Source organism: Mustela putorius, unplaced genomic scaffold (assembly GCF_011764305.1).
Source record: "Mustela putorius furo isolate JIRA1106 unplaced genomic scaffold, ASM1176430v1.1 tig00003834_pilon_pilon_pilon, whole genome shotgun sequence".
NCBI lineage: Eukaryota > Metazoa > Chordata > Mammalia > Carnivora > Mustelidae > Mustela > Mustela putorius.
In genome coordinates, this window is record NW_025421987.1 from 110319317 (window position 1) to 110339767 (window position 20451).

Sequence of the window (20451 nt, forward strand, 5' to 3'; positions counted from 1 at the left end):
TTTTAATGGCTGAGTAATATCCCATTGTAGATATATACCACATCTTCTTTATCCATTCATCTGTCATTGGACACTTGGACTGCTTCTAAATTTTGGCTATTGTAAATAATACTACAATAAACATAGGGGTGCATATATCTTTTAGAATTCGTGTTTTTATATTCTTTGGGTAAATACACAGTAGTGGAATTACTGATCATATGGGTTGTTCTAGTTTTAATTTTTTGAAGAACCTCCATACTGTTTGCCACAGGGGCTGTGCCAGTTTGCATTCCTATCAACAGTGCATGAGGGTTCCCTTTTTTCCACATCCTTGTCAGTACTTGTTATTTCTTGTCTTTTTAATTTTAGCCATTCCATCTGGTGTGAGATGATATCTCAGTGGTTTTGATTTGCATTTCCCTGATGACAAAAGATCTTTTCATGTGTTTGTTGGCCATGTGTATGTCTTCTTTGGAAACATGTTTGTTCATGTACTCTATTTTTTAATCGGATTATTTCTTTGTTTTGAGTTGTACAAGTTCTTTATATATTTTAGATACTGACTCTTTATTGGATATATCATTTAAAAATATTTTCTCCTATTCATTAGATTGTCTTTTTGTTTTGTTGATGGTTTTGTTGATGTTTCTTTTGCTTTGCAAAAGCTTTTTTATTTTGGTGTAGTCCCAGTAGTTCATATTTGTTTTTGTTTCCCTTTCTTGAGAAGACATTTCTGGGAAAATGTTTCTGTTGTCCATGTCGAAGAAATTATTGCCTATGTTTTCTAAGAGGTTTATTTTTCCAGATCTCACAATTAGATCTTTAATTTATTTTGAGTTTATTTTTGTGTGTGGGGTAGGGAAGTGGTCTGGCTTATTGTTGTGCATTTAGTTGTCCAGTTTTCCCAGCACCATTTATTGAAGAGACTATCTTTTCCCATTGTATATTTTTGCCTCTTTGTCACAGATTAATTGACCATATAAGTATGGGTTTATTTCTGGATTCTGTATTTTGTTTCATTGATCTGTGTGTGTGTTTTTGTGGCAGTATCATACTGTTTTGATTACTGCAGCTTTGTAGTATATCTTAAATTCTGGGATTGTGTTACTTGTAGCTTTGTTCTTCTTTCTCAAGATTGCTTTGGCTGTTTGAGGTCTTTTATGATTCTATTCAAATTTTAATATTATTTGTTCTAGTTATGTGAAAAATGTTGGTTTTGTGATAAAGATTGCATTGAATACAGATTGCTGTAAATTGCTTTTAGTAGTATGAACATTTTAACAGTATTAAGTTTTCCAATTCATGAGCATATAATATCTTCCCATTTGTGTTGTCTTCAATTTCTTTCATCAGTTTTGTATAGTTTTCAAGGGTATTGGTTATTCACCTCCTTGGTTAAATTTATACCTACGCATTTTGTTCCTTTTGGTCCAATTTTAAATGGACTTACTTTCTTAATTTCTTTTTCTGCTGCTCCGTTATTGGTGTATAGAAATGCAACAGATTTCTGTGTATTAATTTTATATCATGCAACTTGCCTAGCTCATTTATCAGTGCTGATAATGTTGTGGGTGGAGTCTTTAGGGCTTTCTCTGTATAATATCATGTTATCTACAAATTGTGACAGTTTTCCTTATTTCTTACCAATTCAGATGCCTTTTATTTCTTTTTCATGTCCAATTGCTGTAGCTCAGACATCCATTACTGTGTTGAATAAAAAGTAGTGTGAGTGGACATCCTTATCTTGTATCTGATGTTAGTGGAAAAGCTCTCAGTTTTTCACTACTGAGTGTGATGTTAGCTGTGGGTTTTTTCATATAAGGTCTTTATTATGTTGAGGTAATGTTCCTGCTAAAACGTTTTGTTGATAGTTTTTATCATGAATGGATGTTGTATTTTATCGTGCTTTTTCTATATCTATTGAGATGATCATTTAATGTATTACATTGATTTGTGAATATTGAACCATCCTTGCATCCTCTGAATAAATCTCACTTGATCATGGTGAATAATTTTTTAAAAATGTATTGTTGAATTCAGTTTGCTAATATTTTGTTGAGGATTTTTATATATGTTGATCAGAAATTTTGGTCTTTAGCTCTCTTTTTTTGTGGTGTCTTTGTCTGGTTTTGTATCATCCCCATAGAATGAATTTGGAAGTTTTCCTTTCTTTTTCTATTTTTTTGGAATAGTTTGAGAAGAATAGGTATTAACTGTTCTTTAAATGTTTGGTAGAATTCACCTGTGAAGCCATCTGGTCCTAGATTTTTGTTTGTTGCGAGTGTTTTGCTTACTGATTCAATTTTATTTCTAATAGTTGGTCTCTTCCAGTTTTCTATTTTTAATGTGTTAAATAGACTTCTTATAAAAATACTTTAAACATATAAGTAATGTAAATATTCTATGAAATTTTTCTGTAGTCTGAATTTTTCTTGCTCTTACTGTATTTTTGCATTTAGGTTAGTAAATGATTTGTTCTTCAGTTCTCCTTTCTTGTAATGTCCTTTAGGTATATATATTAAATACTAAAGAAAAAAATCCTGACTTATAATCTTGTCTTGAAATTACTCTTAATTCTTAACAGTTCACCTGAATGCTTCCTGTTTAAGGATGATTGCTCCTAGTAATGCCAGGTTGCAATTTCTGATTTAGATGTGTGTCTTTTGGGAGTCTGGAAACTCTAAGATGATTGTATTATTTTTAAAAAGAAGCTTTTTCCTCCATGGTGCACTTCTAATGTTTTTTACTGAGATAATACATACACAGAATAATTCACATTTTCATCGTCTTGGAAAGAAACCCCATATCCATTAACAATTATTCCTCATTTACTTCTTCCTCTAGCCCCTGGCAACCACTAAATCTATTTTCTGTTTCTAGGAATTTGCCTATTTTGGATCTTTCCTATAAATGGAACTGTACAATATGTGGCATTTTTGTGTCTGATTTCTTTCACTTAGCAAAATATTTTCAAGGTTGCTCCATGTTATGGCATATATTAATACTTCAGTCCTTTTTATGGTTCTTTTGGTGACCCCTTATGTGGACTAAAATGGAGACTTCCCTTTTATGAACTAAAATGTTATCTAACAGAAAGACTAGAACTCTTGCTACAGCTGTAAAATTGTCTACATTAGGCGAATTTTAGGAGGAAAAGTAAAAATAAATGAAGAATTTCAGGCCAGTATTAGAAAAAATTCAGTCAAGGATTTCTCTATGATTATTGTACTTTAGTACAATTTTATTTTATTGTTTCTTAGCTTTCTAACTCTAGAGTTTGTGTCCTGTTTTGACTGTGGGTTGTGAATATTATTTTAAACTCCAATAGGATTTGGATTAAAGCCTTGGGAATTGCTATTTTATTAATTTTTTTTCTGTTGGCATAATAAAATCATTCTAGAGGATCCTGTGGATGGTTTGTAAATTAAGAAAAAATTGTAGAACTATTCCATTTACCAGAATATTTGTTTCACATTGAATTATTTAAATTAATTATTTAATATTTATTGGCTGTCAGCTTCAAGTATTCTTAAGTGTCTTTGGTAGATTAACTTACTGAAATTTCAAAATAGACAAAAAAAATAAAATAAAATTTCAAAATAGCCTTATAGGATGCTAGTAATTATCCTTATTTTCTAGATAAATCCGTAGAGGTTTAGGGAAATTGGGTAATTTGCCCAAGTTTACATGTATAGTAAGTAATAGAATCTCACTGTACTTCGGCAGTCAAACTTTAATTATACTGTTATCCTAGGGTGTATTGCTTTGCATTTGTTGCTTAGTCTGCATACATATATCAATTTCTGAAGTGTGTAGAATGTTTTATATATCACAGAGTCCCTTCACAAACAGTGTCTCATTTAATATTCTCAACTCATCTAAGATCAAGGTTGAGATTGGTATGCTCTCTTTTACTTAATATTGTATTTCCAGAAATTTTGTTTTACTTAATATTGTATTTTTCAGAAATGCTTATTCAGAGTTATATATTAAAGATAAAATAGCAGGCACTGTATTAATTTCTTTGGAGATTTCAAAGATGAATTATACTGAATGCTTCCATTTAGAAAGAAAGTTAAGGTACAAATCGTGATACAAAATAGAAAATGCGGGATGCCTGAGTGGCTCAGGGGGTTAAGCCGCTGCCTTCGGCTCAGGTCATGATCTTAGGGTCCTGGGATCAAGTCCCGCATGGGGCTCCTTGCTCAGCAGGGACCTGCTTCTCTCTCTGCCTCTGCCTGCCACCCTGCTTGCTTTTGTGCACTCTCTCTCTCTCTCTCTCTGACAAATAAATAAATAAAATCTTTAAAAAAAAAGAAAATGCCACAATACAGGGTGTTCTGGGAGATCAGAATAGTGAGATGTTCAGTATTGGTACTTTCTTTTTCTCTTGCCTTTTTGTTTGCTTTATTTTAGCATTCTAATTCTTAAAATTTTACAGTAGAATTTAAAATTTGACATTCAATTGTTAGGCCTTCCAGTGCCTGTTACTGCTTTTGAAAATAACCTAGAACATATGTTTTTTTTTTAGGGAATGACAGAGGAAGAGGAAGACAAACTCTTGGCACTGAAAGACTTCATGATGAAATCTAACAAAGCAAAGGCCAATATAGTAGACCAGAGCCATCTCCATGATAGTAGTCAGAAAGGTGTTATTGACTTAGCAGCATTAGGCATAACTGGGAGACAAGTTGATCTTGTTAAAACCAAACAGGAACCTGATGATAAGCGAGGTTAGTATGTTTTTGTGTTTGTTTAGCTTATTATTATTTACTTCATAGGGTTAGCTATAGCTAAGTAGTAGTAAAATGAAAAATCATATTTTCCAAATATAATACGTCAAAGTACTATGGGTGACTCTATTATGTAGCAGGAAAATTGGCAGGGAGGAAAAGTAGAGAACTGAATTAACAGTTAAAGAGTTATATAGGGACGTTGGTTAAGTGTCTGCTTTTGGCTTGGGTCATGATCCCAGAGTCCTGGGATTGAGTTCCACTTCAGGCTCCCTGTTCAATGGGGAGCCTGCGTCTCCCTCTTCCTGCTCTGCCTGCTGCTCCCCCTGCTTTTGCTCTCTCTCTGACAAATAAATCAAATTAAAAGAAAAAAAAAGTTATTATATAACCTGTCAAAGTCATGGCTCTCTGTGTCAGACCAGGATTCAAACCAAAGCTTGACTCCAAAAGCTCTGCTCTTATATGAGATCATATTGCCTTTATGGAGATGTATATTGATGATGAATTCCTGTTTTTTAATCCTTTAAACACCAAGCCAAGGTCAATAGTCTGTGTTAAAATGAAATAGTTATCTAGTTTGTTTTAGTAGGTAATGCCCAGTGAATTGAAAAGAACAATCTTGTTATTAACAATGAAATACAAAAGAGTAGATGTGAGAGAAGACTTAATTGTTTGAAGTTTCAAGATTTAGAACTGTCAGCTATTGTGCCAAGAATGTTAATAGACATTGACTATATGAGGTTTTTAAGATCTTGTGTGTTCTTCCTTTAACCCTTTCTGAGATGTAGTTACTTCCAGGTATATGCCTTTAAAAATAGTATCAGATTTTAAGGACAGCTGAATTGTATTTTAAATAAACCTCTAACTGCCAAACTTGGGGTAAAATTATTTGGAACTTAATTTCCTGTGGTTTACATTGATAATAATTAAAACACTGATACAGATTATAAGAAAAACACAAGCACCCCAAAAGAAAAATATTGAAGGATTTGAACTTAAAACTGATAGAAGAATAGAAATGCATGTTTGAAAAAATAAATAAATGCAAAACAATGAGATGTCATTTTCTGCCATGTGATCAGCAAAGACTGAATGATACCTATTGTTGGTAAGGGGATAGGGAATAGGTGTTGTCATACACTGTTAGATTATAAATTGAACATACTCTTTTTAGAAAGCAGTGTCATTACTCTTTGAGTCACCATTTTCAATTCTGGAAATTTCTTCGAGGAAATACAGATAAGCATGTGAAGAAACATGTATAAGAATGTTCTCAGTTTAAAAAAAAGAAATAGGGCGCCTGGGTGGCTCAGTGGGTTAGGCCGCTGCCTTCGGCTCTGGTCATGATCTCAGGGTCCTGGGATCGAGTCCCGCATCGGGCTCTCTGCTCTGCAGGGAGCCTGCTTCCTCCTCTCTCTCTCCCTGCCTCTCTGCCTATTTGTGATCTCTTTCTGTCTAGTGAATGGATTAAATCTTTAAAAAAAAAAAAAAGAAATAATTGAAGTATCCATTAATAGGGGGATAGTTAAATAAACAATTAGTATATTTAAGAGAAAAACAGATTATGAAACACTTTATATTTATACTGTTTAATTTTTGCAAAATGAAATGGTATATCATTAAACTATATAGTCTGTGAGGTTTACAAAGTTATGGGGGCAATTCACATTATATTTTGGTAATGCAAGAACTTTGTGTTATTTGATGTACTTTTTGTAATTGGAGAAAGATTTTTTAAAAAAGGTTTCTTTTTATACTCAGGAGGTAAGTGTATAACAATTGATTTTCATATTTGGTTTGTTTGTATCCTGTGTAATACTAGAAATAGGTCATATTTAGCAGTGTAGTCAGTGACATTTGAAAAAGTTGCTTTTATTGTTGGTTCTTGAGATAAAGAAGTGTTTATTTGAAATTGAGCTAGCCTTGCGAAACTAGAAAGCAATTAGGTCTAATTATTAAAATATGCCATTGAAAGTGCATCTGTTCCATTTATCCCAGAGATAAAGTGAGAGTTAATGAGTTGATGTGTAAATATAAATAAATCAGAGATCAGAAAGAACAGATAGCATGTGAAGTCCCTCCCCCACCAAAAAAATAAGTAAAAGCACATATTGATTTCAGGAGTTTCCTTTAGATTGACTGTTCTGAATCTGTTTTTGTAGCTAGAAAACATGTAAAACAAGACTCAAATGTAAATGAAGAATGGAAAAGCATGTTTGGGTCACTGGAACCACCAAACATCCCACAGGTTCTACCTAAAGGGACTGACCAGGAGGTGATTCAGACTGGGAAACCACCTCGTTCTGAGTCTTCTGCTGGCATTTGTGTCCCTTTGTCAACTTCTCCACAGGTACTACCACCTAGGCAATAATCCTCCTTTTGTTTTTCAATCCTATTCTAACTGTTTTGGTTGTTTAAAGGCTGTGTACTATATTGGAAAAATCAATAAGGAGGAAATGTTTCATTATTTTTTCTTCTTCAAATTTTTATTTAAATTCTCCTTAGTTAACATATAGTGTAATACTGGTTTCAGGACTAGAATTTAGTGATTGATCACTTTTATATGTAACACCTAGTGCTCAAAAAAAGTATCCTTCTTAATGCCTATTACCCAGTTAGCCTATCCCCTGTCCACCTCCCTTCCAGCAACCCTCAGTTTGTTCTTTATAGTTAAGGACATGTTTCTTTCTAAAAACAGGTTTATCTTTAATTTTATAGCCAAGGGGATGTCTCTAATTATTGAAGGTATCAAAAAAGATTTTGCGTTAGAGTACTCACCGATAAAGTGATCTAAAATTGTGGGTTGAAGACATCATTATCAAATGTGATTATAATTATTAACTTGCAGTGAACCTTTTAAATCTGTTTTTATTCTTCCTCTAATATAACATACCTGTAAAATAGCAGAAATACTCCTGGAAGTCCCTAGTTTGCCATGTGTGAGAAATGTTATGATTTTATATATCTGAAATAAATTTGCAATTTAAGGTGACTCTTCCCTAAGCCAATCATAGTTTAAATGAAAATATTAACTGAACCAACTCATAAAATTCTATTTCTTTTCACTTAAATTAATGAGGATTTTTGTTTAATATTATTGCTGTAATGATAGGTTTTTTTGGTTGTTCTGTTTTTCTTAGTAATGTAGAGGTTTGGAAATGTAATATTTGTAGTTAATTTTTAGTTAGATTTTCACTGAAAAAATACTATAAGTGGATTTAAAACTTGGTACATTAATAAGGAAAAAAGCAGATATAATGAATAGAGAGAATATTGGTACAGTTTTATCATCTAGTATACTTTGCTTATGACATAAATAGTTATAATTCTGTTTTGCAGCTTCCAGAAGTGACAAATGTCCAAAATAGAAAACCAACAATACAGGTTTTAAGTAGTACAATTTTACCATCTACCTACCAGATTCGGATCACAACTTGTAAAACAGAACTTCAGCAGCTCATCCAGCAGAAGCGGGAGCAGTGTAACGCTGAGAGGATAGCTAAGCAGATGATGGAAAATGCGGAATGGGAGAGTAAACCACCACCACCTGGTAAAAGTGCTACTGCTAGGTAGTTGTATTCTAGTGTGGGTGCCAAAGCCTACCATCTAAGGCAGGTTAATTAAAGAAGTAAGAACAAAACTGTCACTTGGAAGCCCAAAGGAAGAAGCATTAAGTGAGAAATTTTAAGTCATTATTTGTGGAGTTTGGTTCATCTTGGCTGTGCGGGCAACTTGCAGTGTCTTGTTTAGGCTACTTAGTGTTTCAGTCTGTCTGTGGTCCATATTCTCCATTTATAGTGCTACGTTTTACCTGCCTGCTTATATCATGCCACTTTTTCATAGAATGTCAGTCTTCTTGGAGTAAGCTTCAGCTTTTAAGTAGAAGGGTTTAGCATCTATTTATTTTCTTTAAAAAAAAGGTAAAGCATTTGTAAAGTAATGGGCACCTTTATTTATTTATTTATTTAAGATTTTATTTCTTTATTTGCAAGAGAGAATGAGCAGGGAGAAAGAGGGAGAGAGATCAAATAGGACCAAACAGGACTTGATCTTAGGACCCTGGCCTCATGACCTGAGCTGAAAGCAGACACTTAACCAACTGAGCCACCCAAGCATCCCAGTAATGGGTACTTTTTAAAAAGAAAAAAAATCATCATCTATAATTCCACTACTCAGCGATTAACAGCATTAACATTTTGTGGAAAGATTGCTGTATTTTGAGAAGATTTAAAAGAAACTTAGAGCTATTTCAGATGAAAATGTGGCTCAGCTATGTTAATAGACTTGCCCAGTATAAATGTGGTGGAGTTAGGTTTTGATATTAGACATGCAGATTTCAAAAACATTTTTAATGAGTTTCTGTATGTAGATTGTAATAATAAAAATTTAACTTGAAAACTCTGAGAAGCAATGCATAGTGTGCTTATGTGTAGAGAATTAAAATCCAATGAATTCCTGTGTGCTTCCATTGTGTGCTCCAGGGGAAAAAGCTGGTGAAGGTAAATGATTTAAAGATTTAAAAAGTATTATTAAGTGGTAAGTGGCATCTCAGGTCAAATAATATCCTGGAATAGAATCTGTCTTTATAAGAAGCATTTTATATTTAAGTGGAGCTGTACTTTCTTCTATTCAGTAATCACAAAAAAGGTATCAAGTTTTGAGGTTCAAGAAATGTGCAATGACTGTTGAGCATTTGATTTTTTTTCTTTCCACACTTGAATGATTGTGTGAAATTGATTTTCTCTAGAGGGAAATGTTCAATCTAGCCTGATGGATTATCTAGACTTCATGGCTAAGTGTTTTTGATCACCTTCAAATCTAGCATATCCTCCTTAAAAATCACATTCAGCTTTTCTTCCTACACATGTGAACTAGAGATCCAGGGGGAAACTTTTTTTATTTTAGAGTTTACCAGGTTTGGCAATAGTCTGTTTCATTTTTGTTTTCTGATAAAAAATAATTTTATCCTAAAATGACATTGTTATCACTTAATTAGGCACTCTGCTTAATTCTAATATAGGACCATCTTTAGCATAGCTTTCTGTTTTATTTTAAAATTGACTTAATATTAAATATTAAATGTTTCACTTAATATGAAAGTTGACTCATCAAGGATTGAGGATAGTTATGTGCAAGGATCTGTGCTGGGTACTGTGAATGATTCAGAATGGATAAGACATGGTCTCTGGCTTTAGCAAATCTATAATTTATTAAAGGAAATTAATCATACACAAAAGAATATGCATAATAAGACAAGTGTATAGATGTCATAAAGTACTAGAAAATCCATGGGCATTCTGAGGCTATAATTCATAATACTATTTAATTAAAATGTTGATGCCATACAATAAATGATTGCAGGTAGAGAGGAAATCAACATTTGGTTGTTTACTATGGACCTCAGATGATGTTAGACACTTTATATATCTTGCTTATCCATAGCCATCCTTTGGGCTAAGTAATATTTCCCTCATTTTACCTTTGAGGAAATTGAAGCTCAGTTTAAATAAGTACCCTAAGGTTATACATTATATTATGGTGGATCTGGGTCTTTGAGACTTTGAGAACAAGCTTGCCTCCCTATCATCCAGTGTCTTTAGGTATAGGATAGCCATTGTCTCTGGCTATTGAACAAGTAGTCAGGGTTTTTCCAGGTGGTAAGTGACTACTGTGCACTAGACCCTAGAGGAGGCCCCCCGCCAAGTGCAGTCTTGGTCAGCACTTAATTGCTATCTTGGATGTCTTACTAAATAACATTAACTGTCATGGTCTAATAGACCACTCTGTATTGTTTAGCTAGTAGTACCCTTTGTTTAGTTCTTATGATTGTTCTCATGCTGGTCATTGTGACTTAGCTGGAGGTGAGAGGAATATTGTATTTGTAAACTGTAGTTTAAGACCGACTCCTTTGCTTTTCCTTAGGGTGGCGTCCTAAAGGGCTACTAGTTGCACATCTTCATGAACACAAATCTGCTGTGAATCGAATTAGAGTCTCTGATGAACATTCACTTTTTGCAACATGTTCAAATGATGGCACAGTGAAAATCTGGAACAGTCAAAAGATGGAAGGGAAGACCACCACTACCAGGTAATAATGCTTGGGAGAAGAATCCATTCAGTCAGCAAATGTTTATTGAGTGCTCACTCTGACAGGTGCCGTTTAGGAACCAGGGATATAGCAGTAATACATGGACAAAAATACCTGTTCTGTGGAGCTTTCCTTGTTTTTTTTTTTTTTTTTTTTAAGATTTTATTTATTTATTTGACAGACAGAGATCACAAGTAGGCAGAGCAGCATGCAGAGAGAAAGGGGGAAGCAGGTTCCATGCTGAGCAGAGAGCCCAGTGTGGGGCTTGATCCCAGGACGCTGAGATCATGACCTGAGCCAGAGGCAGAGGTTTAACCCACTGAGCCACCCAGCACCCATTGGAGCTTTCCTTCTTATGAGAGGTGACAAACAATAAGCAATATAAATTAATAAAACATATAGTATGTTAAATGGTAAAAAATTTTGGAGAAAAATAAAGCAGGAAAGAGGGATAGGTAGAATGTTAAATGAATTGACTAGAGACTGCCTCATAGAAAAGGTATCACCTGAAACAAGTGAAGGAGAAAGTCATGTAGATATATTGGGGAAGAGGATTCCAGGCACAGGAAAGGAGGGATATCAAAGGCTCTGAGGTAGAAAGATGTTTGGCATGTTTTGAGGAATAGCAGAAAAGTCTGTATGGCTGGAGCAGAGTGAGCAAGAGGGAGGAATAAGAGTAACCAGATTACATAGGGCCTTGTTGGCTATTGTAAAGGACTTTGACTTTTACTCTGAGTGAGATGGGAGCCTTTGGAGGATTTCAAGCAGAGGAGACACATGATCTAAGTTAAATTTTAGTAGAATTATTATGGCTCTTGTATTGAGGATACTGAGCAGTTAGAGGCTATTGCAGTGATTCAAGCAGAGGTGGAGGTGATTTAAGATCAGATTCTGGATATATTTTGATGGTAGAACCAATAAGATTTACTAAATAGGTTAATGGAGCATGAGCAAAAGAAAAATAATGATGGAATAGCTAGCTGTATAAGGAAAGCACTTACTATGCCATTGCCCCACTGTTATGGTCAAGATGGGGACTAGTTATGACTTGAAATCTCTAAGACTCTTTACGCATGATGTGATTTTGGTTAAGTGTGATTTGGATTTGTATGTTTATAGTTATGTCCCTTCTTTTTTTTATTAATTTATTAATTTTTAATTTTTTATATAAACATATATTTTTATCCCCAGGGGTACAGGTCTGTGAATCGCCAGGTTTACACACTTCACAGCACTCACCAAAGCACATACCCTCCCCAATGTCCATAACCCCACCCCCCTTCTTGATATGCGGTCTGTTTGTCTGCCAGTTCCCCATTTCCCCATTCCCATCAGTCCTACCATATTAAATATTTGCTTAAATTTGGTCTGGATCTGAAAAGCTACTAGCAATCAAAATTCAATTTCATGTGTAAAAAAAATGTGGATAATCTCTGGTGCTTTACTCATTAACTACAGTTAATCACAAAATCATCAAACAAAATATCTTTGATAAATAAGAAATGTACTCTTAACAGTGTAATACAGTTTTGTACTGTTTATTTTTTAAAAGAGCTCTATGTTTTTGCTTGATTATTTTCATGTTCATTCCTTTTTGGTGTATTACATTGGTCAGAACATAAATCAAAACCAGTAACAGAATCCTGGCTCCATTTAGTAATTTTTTGTCAACACTTCATTATGAAATTTCAAACATGTAAGTAAAGTTGAAAGAGTTTCACAGCGAACATTCATATTGCCACATGGATTCTATAATTTTACTCTATTTGCCATGTCATGATATTATCCATCCTCCTATCAGTTCATCTTTTTAAAATGTATTTCAAAATTAGTTGCAGACATTAGTATATGTCCCCTAAACACTTCAGCTTATTTATCATTAGCTAGAGATCAGTACCTGTTTATAAGTTTTTTTTGTTTGACATGAAATTCATATTCTATGAAATGCACAGATCTTAAGTGAACCAGTCTGTGAGTCCCAACAAATAACATTCACTTGGCAACTTATACCTCTCTCCAGATATAGAATGTAGCCATCACACCAGAAGAATGTCCCCTATTGTCCTTTCACAGAAAACTCCTGCCTTCTCCCTGCCTACAACCATACTTTTGATTTTTTTTCCTCACCATCATTAGCATTTTCATTAGTATTTTGTCTAAAATACTAATACTCTATGTTTAAAAGAGTATTTTCTTTATTTTACTTACTTTTTACTATTTTGTACTTTGTTTAAAATACTAATAATCTGATAATTTTTTTCAAATGGCTCTTTGTTACTATCATGATCAGTTGAATTCATTGTCCTTTTATTAAGAGGGGAAGTTCAGTTGACATGTGTAAACCTCTCAAGAAACAACTTGGGGGTACCTGGGTGGCTCAGTGGGTTAAGCCTCTGCCTTTGGCTCAGGTTATGATATCTGGGTCCTGGGATTGAGCCTCGTATCAGGATCTCTGCTCAGCGGGGAGCCTGCTTCCCCCTCTCTCTCTGCCTGCTTGTGATCTCTCTCTGTCAAATAAATAAATAAAATCTTTAAAGCAAACAAACAAACTTGGAATCATTGTTTCACTTTACAAAAGCCTCATTTGTTAATTCCCAAATGATTTTTATTACTGAGCCATGCCTTCTGTATTCCAGTGTCGTATTTTAGGGAGTGGTATCCCAGGGTCACATTTCAGACAGTGGTATCCCAGAAAATGTGGCAATTCAGCTGACTGTATAGTCTTTGGGAAGTTTATATGATAATTAGGATATTGGATTTACCCTGGATGCAGCTGTTCTCTTGCTTTTCTGTAATACCTGCTGTCTTATTTGTGGAGTGCAGTAGGCCTTGGCTCAGAGGTGCTTGATTCCACAGTGGAGAGGAGAGGAACGGGACAGAATGTGTTACCTTCATCATATGCCTTCATGAACTGGATTAGGGGAAAAGCACGCCCTTATTATTGCCAGATCCAAGTGGGGAACAGCTGGTGGCTGGGAAAGAGCAGCAAAACTCCTTTTTCTTAGGAAAAGACTAAGAAAAATACTTTTTCCTAAGAAAAGTATTTTCTTAGGAAATATTGCTAGTACATTCTGACTATTGAGGTTTTTCCCCTATGTGTTATGCTGGCTGGCGACCCAGTTCCCAGTCTTGTCTTTTTCATGGAGTATGATTGTGATTTAGGCCACCCAGCTCTTGGCCCTGCCAGTCACTTCTTTCTTGAGTTAAACTGTTGATTTGTCCCTTGGGGACTAGTTTGTGAAAAATTGCTATTTTTCTAATCTCTTACATAAATTTTTTAAAAACTTTATAGTATTCTAAATCATACTTTCTTTATGTGTTTCTTGTGTTACTCTATTTTTGGCACATTTAGCTTCTCAATTTTAGGAGAGGTTGATGAATTTGGTACTTTTATGTAATGATAGAACATCTCAGTGGAGTTTTATCTAGGTAAAGAGTTGACACACTAGGAGAGGTGTGCAAGAAAGTTACAGTGTTGCATATTTTAGAGTTGCTGGTGGTGTTGGATGTTGAAGTTTTTGAGTGGAGTGGCTACTCTGAAGAAAAGTTAGCGTAAGGGCCTGTATTAAGTTCTGAGGATGCCTGAGGACTTGATCTTTGCCAGTTGAATTTTGGGCATAGGAAGAGTGGTGGTCAGGAAAGGAGAAAGAAGAAGCAATTTAAGTTACATCTGCAACAGAAGAAAGAGTTTTAAGAAAGGAATTTAGAGGCAGCTCTCAAATGCAATGAAAAAGCCAACTAGCATGAAAACCTAGTAAGGTCATGGTCATTCTCATACAGTGCCCTTTGGTGGAATGCAATCGATACAGCCATCATCCTTGGAGGGCTTTTTGATAATACATATTACAAGCACTTATGATGTCCATATCCTAAGGAAATGACTATGAATGAACTCAGAGATTTAGTTTTAAGGGCTGTTCAGATTGGCTTCCTTTATAATAGTAAAAAAATTAGAAACAAACTAGAGGTTCAGCAGTAGAGGTAAAATTGGATAAGTGTTGGTGCAAATACTTGCAGATGTAACTTAAATTGGTGTTGTGGGAATAAGTTTTTTTGATATAAAATATTTTCTGATTTTCTCACATTGTGTGAGAAAGTAGGTTTGAAAAGTAGGTTTAAGAACTCACATAGGGTGTCTATTTTTGGAATGACAAAGTAAGGATAGAACATTAGTAGCTACTGTCAAAATCAACTTTTTCAGAACTCTAGAAATTAACTAAGTCCTTCATTAGTTTGAATAGTGTTATTCAAGAAAATCAGCTGACTTATAACAGTGGGCCATGCGTTCTCTAATTTTATCCCCGTTTAGCTAACAGTGTGGTAGCTTTGAAAACTAATAGTCCCCCAACCTTTTATCATGCTGTGCAGTAACTTTGAAACTCACAGTCCCACAGCTGTGGTAGCCCTGAAAACTAGCAGCTTAGTAGTAACTAGAGGGGTCACACATGCTAAAAAGCCCCATTTCTAGAGAATTGTCACTATTTGACCTTTTTGCCAGTTTGCTGAAAGTTCCGTTCTCAGTGTCTATCTTTATTTGATCTGACTCAACCTGTTCTTTGAGAAAAAGCTGCCCACAGGGCATTTGTTGAAATTATTAATGCTGTTTGTTTAACATTGCAGCAGCTTGTTTGCTGTTTAACAATGTAGCAGCATTATTGATTGTAGCTAACAAGAGGCTAACAAAAAAACTTAGGAGGAAGAACTAGGGAATGATAAGTCTTTAGGGGCCTTTGAAAAGTTCAGACATACTCATGGATATCTTTAAGGCCACATGCATGTATAGGGTTTTGTGCATGCTCAAGAAAGAACTGAGAAGACCCCGAGTTTTTGCCTCTGGCTGACCTTGAGACTGTGCAAAGAGAAAATGAAGGATAAGGCAGAGTTGTAAACTGTTTTGTTGAAGGTGTACCACAAACACGGTGAACCTCAACAAAGGCTAGAACACTTATCATTTCAAGGCAGGTAAGGAAAGGAAATGTCTGTCTAGTCATTAACCAACCACTAAGTTAACTGAACAAAGACTTTAGTGGCTATGCATGAGAAAGATTATGGACTTTAGATAATTAATCCTGGAAAAGTCACTAAATAAACAGCAAAAACCTTGGGATATTACTTCCAAAATTGACATATGAATTAGAATATCTAGTTTTGAACAAAAAATTGCAGGTCAGGAAAAGAAACAGGAAACTATGGTCTATATACAGGAAAAAAAAACAGTGGAAACTATTCCTCAGTAATCTCAGTTATTTGATTTACTAGACAAAGACTTTAAGTTAGGTATTAAAAATATTATGAAAGAATTAAACAGGTCTAAAGAATTAAAAGTGAGTGAAGAAAATGTCTCACCAAATATACATATCAATAAGGTTATAGAAATGATCAATAGAGACTCTGCAGTTGAAAATGAAATAACTGAAAAAATGAAGTAAGTGAACTAAATGAAAAATACACAAGAGAGGCCGTGCAGATTTCAGCTGGCAAGAGACAAAACCAGCTGAGGGTAGATCAGTTGACATTATCCAAGCAAAGGTGCAAAAACTAAAAAAGAATAAAGAAAAATGAACAGAGCTTCATAGGCGTGCAGAACACTATCAAGTGTGCCAACACACACATAGTAGAAGTCCTAGAAGGCAAGAAAGAGAAAAAGGAGGAGAAAGAATATTTGAAGAAACAGTGGCTAAGAACTCCCCAGATTTGGAAAACATTAATCTGCACATTTAAGCAGCTCAGTGCACTCCAAGTAGGAGTGGCCATACTAGACACAAGATAAGCAAACCTTTGAAAGAATCTTGAAAGCAGTGAGAGAAAAGGGACGTATTGCATACAAGGGGTCCTCAATAAGATTAACAGCTTGACTTTCATCAGAAATGGTGTAGACTGGAAGTCAGTGGGATGACATATTCAAAGTGTTGAAAGAAAAAGACTGTCAACTGATAAGGCTATATCCATCATGTCCTTCAAAAACAAAGAAGAAATTAAGACATTCCAAAGTCATTAAAAACAGAATTTGGTGCCTGGGTGGCATAGTGGGTTAAGCCTCTGCCTTCGGCTCAGGTCATGATCTCAGGGTCCTGGGATCAAGCCCCATGTTGGGCTCTCTGTTCAGCAGGGAGCCTGCTTCCTCCTCTCTCTCTGCCTACCTCTTTGCCTACCTGTGATCTCTCTCTGTTAAATAAATAAATAAAATATTAAAAAAAACACAATTTATTGCTAGGAGATTTTCCCTAAATTAAATACTTAAAGGTATCTTTTGTGTTGAAAGAAAAGGACACAAGACAGTAACTTGAATTCACATGACTAAATAAAAAACATTGATAAAGGTAAATATATAAGTAAATATAAAAGTATAAATCATTTTTATAACTCTTTTTACATATTATCTTATTTAAAAGATAACCACATAAATAATTATAGAACCGTGTTTATGGGCTCGTAATATATGAATCTAGAATTTGTGTGACAATAGTACAGAAAAAGGAGGAAGGAACAGAATTTGGAGCAAAGTTTTTGTGTATTAATCAAATTGGTATTAATCTGACATCTTTAGATATCAAATGTATTTCCCAGGGAAGCCACTGGAATAAACCTTTCAAAAACATGAAGTATAAGAAACAACAAAGGAATTAAAATGGTATACTAAAATATATATTTTAACATAAAAGAAGGCAGTAAAGGAGGAATACAACAACAATAACAACAAAACCTGTGTAAGACAGAGAAAACAAATAGCAAAATGTCAAACATAAATCCTACCTTTTTGATAATCATATAAAATCAAAAGACTGAGTTGGCAGAAAGCATGAAAAAAACATATGACTACGTGCTGTCTACAAGAACACTTTATGCAGTTTTAAAAATTTTAATTGCAGTATAGTTAACATACAGTATTATCTCAGTTTCAGGTGTACAATACAGTGATTCAGTAATTCTGTACATTACTCAGTGCTCACCATGATAAATGTACTTTTAATCCCCTTCACCTATTTAACCCATCCCCCCAACCCACCTCCCTCTGGTAATCATCAGTTCTCTGTAGTTAAGAGTCTGTTTTTTGGTGTGTCCCCTTTTTTTCTTTGGAAACAAACTGTACATATGAAGGATATCATAAGGTATTTGTCTTTCTTTGAGTGGTTTTTTTTTCACTTAGCATTTTACTCTTTAGATCCATCTATATTGTTGCAAATGGCAAGATTTCATTCTTTGAAATGAGTAGTATTCCATTGTGTATATATACCACATCTTTTATCCATTCATGGATCAGTGGACCTTGGGCTACTTCTACATTTTGGCTGTTGTAAATAATGTTGCAATAAACATAGGGGTGTATATATCTTTTTGAATTAGTGTTTTCATATTCTTTGGGTAAATGCCCAGTAGTGCAATTCTAGATCATAGGATACAGTAATTCAATTTTTAATTTTTGAGGACCCTCCATACTGTTTTTCACAGTGGCTACACTAGTTGGTATTCCCGCTGATAGTGTATGAGGGTTCCTTTTTCTCCACATCTTCACCAACACTTGTTTCTTGTGTTTTTAATTTTAGGCATTCTGACAGGTATGAGGAGATATCTCATAGTGGTTTTGATTTGCATTTCCCTGATGATGAGTTATGTTAATCTTTTTTTTTTTTTTTAAAGATTTTATTTATTTATTTGACAGAGATCACAAGCAGGCAGAGAGGCAGGCAGAGAGAGAGGAAAGCAGGCTCCCCGCTGAGCAGAGAGCCCGATGCAGGGCTCTATCCCAGGACCCTGGGATCATGACCTGAACCGAAGGCAGAGGCTTTAACCCACTGAGCCACCCAGGCACCCCTTATGTTGATCTTTTCATGTGTCTATTGGCCATCTTTATTTCTTCTTTGGTAAAATGTTTATTCATGTCTTCTACCCATTTTTTCATTGGATAATTTGTGTTTTTGGTGTTGAGTTGTATAAGTTCTTTATATATTTTGGATACTAACTATTTATCAGATATGTCCTTCGCAAATATCTTCTCCCATTCAATAGATTGTCTTTTAGTTTTGTTGATTGTTTCCTTTGCTTTGCAGATGATTATATTTTGATGTAATCCCTCCCCACAGTTTATTTTTGCTGTTGTTTCCCTTGCCTTAGGAGACATAGCTTAGAAAAATATTGCTATGGCCCATGTACAAGGGATATACTTTAGATTCAAAGACACAAGTTGGTTAAAAGTAAAAGGATACACTATGTAAACAGTACCTAGAAGAGAACTGGAGCAGCTATATTAATATTGGACAAAATTAACTTTAAGACAAAAGTTTCTATTATAGATAAATAAGGACATTTTATAATGATAGAAGAGTCAGTGTATCAGGAAAACATAACAGTTGCAAACATTTGCACCAGATAACACATCCCTCAAATGAAGCAAAAACTAACAAAATTGGATAGATCAAGTAGGCATAAGATAACAAAGAAAATAGATTTGATCACACTACAGACTAACCAGATCTAGAGATTTTAATAGAACACTCCACCCAACAGTAGCAGAATATAAATTCTTTTCAAGTGCACATGGAACACTTTGCAGATTAAACCATATATGAGCCCATAAAATAAGCCTCAGGAAATTCAAAAGCTTTGTAACATATTAATATATATGTTCTCTAACCACAGTAGAATGAAACTAGATATCAATAACAGAAAGGTCTGAGAAATTGACAAATATATGGAAATGAAACAGCACATGGCTAAATAACCAATGGTTCAAAGGAAAGTTAGAAAATACTTAGAGATGAATGAAAATGAAAACACAACATGCCAAAACTTACGGACTGTAGCTTAAAGGAGTGTTTAGAGACAAGTGAGATTTCATCAAAGTTACAAACATTTGTGCTTCAGAGGACGCTATCGAAAAAGTGCAAGGACAACCCCCAGAAAGAGAGAAGTACTTGTAAATATAAATATACACACACTCTCTCTCTCTCTCTCTATATATATATATATATACACACACACACACACTTTTTCAACTCAACAATAAAAGGACGACTAAAATATGGATGATGGATTCAAATAGATGTTTCTCCAAATAGGACCAATAAATATACAGAAAGCTGTTCCACATGATTAGTCACTAGGGAAATGCAAATCAAAACCACAGTGAGATACCACTTCACATGGCTGTAGTTAAAAAGACAGTAACAAGTGCTGGAAAGGATGTGGAGAAACTGGCACCTTTATATGTTGCTGGTAGGAATGTAAAGTGGTGCAGTAATGATGGAAAATAGTTGGCTGTTTCTCAAATGCTAAATACAGAGTTACCTAATAATGGCCGCTCAATTCTATTTGTAGGTATAAACCCAAGACAGTTGAAAACATTTGTTCACATGAAAAGCTATACACCCGTGTTCACAGCAGCAGCATTCATAATAGCCCCAAAGTAGAAACCACAATGTCTGTAAGCTATTGAATGGACAAACAAAATGTGGTGTATCCTCTATAGAGTGGAGTATTAAGCCACAAAAAATATTGAAATACACATGCTACAGCATGGATAAACCTTGAAAACATGCTATGTGAAAGAAACCCAATTCAAAGGTCAGCTAGCATATTGTATGGTTTCATTTATATGAAATATCTGGAATAGGCAGATCCACAGAGAGAAAGTATATTAGTACAGATCTT

At 34.6% G+C, this 20451-nt stretch overlaps 1 protein-coding gene across 2 annotated transcripts in view; it reads left to right on the forward strand.

Annotated features, from left to right (window-relative positions):
* Window positions 1-20451, forward strand: part of PIK3R4 (phosphoinositide-3-kinase regulatory subunit 4) — a 78663-nt gene that overhangs the window by 43602 nt on the left and 14610 nt on the right. For both annotated transcript variants that reach the window (XM_045088925.1, XM_045088926.1), the window contains exons 10-13: window positions 4514-4715; window positions 6878-7065; window positions 8055-8265; window positions 10638-10803. In XM_045088925.1, the coding sequence (XP_044944860.1) occupies window positions 4514-4715; window positions 6878-7065; window positions 8055-8265; window positions 10638-10803 (767 nt within the window). The remainder of the gene's footprint in view (window positions 1-4513; window positions 4716-6877; window positions 7066-8054; window positions 8266-10637; window positions 10804-20451) is intronic.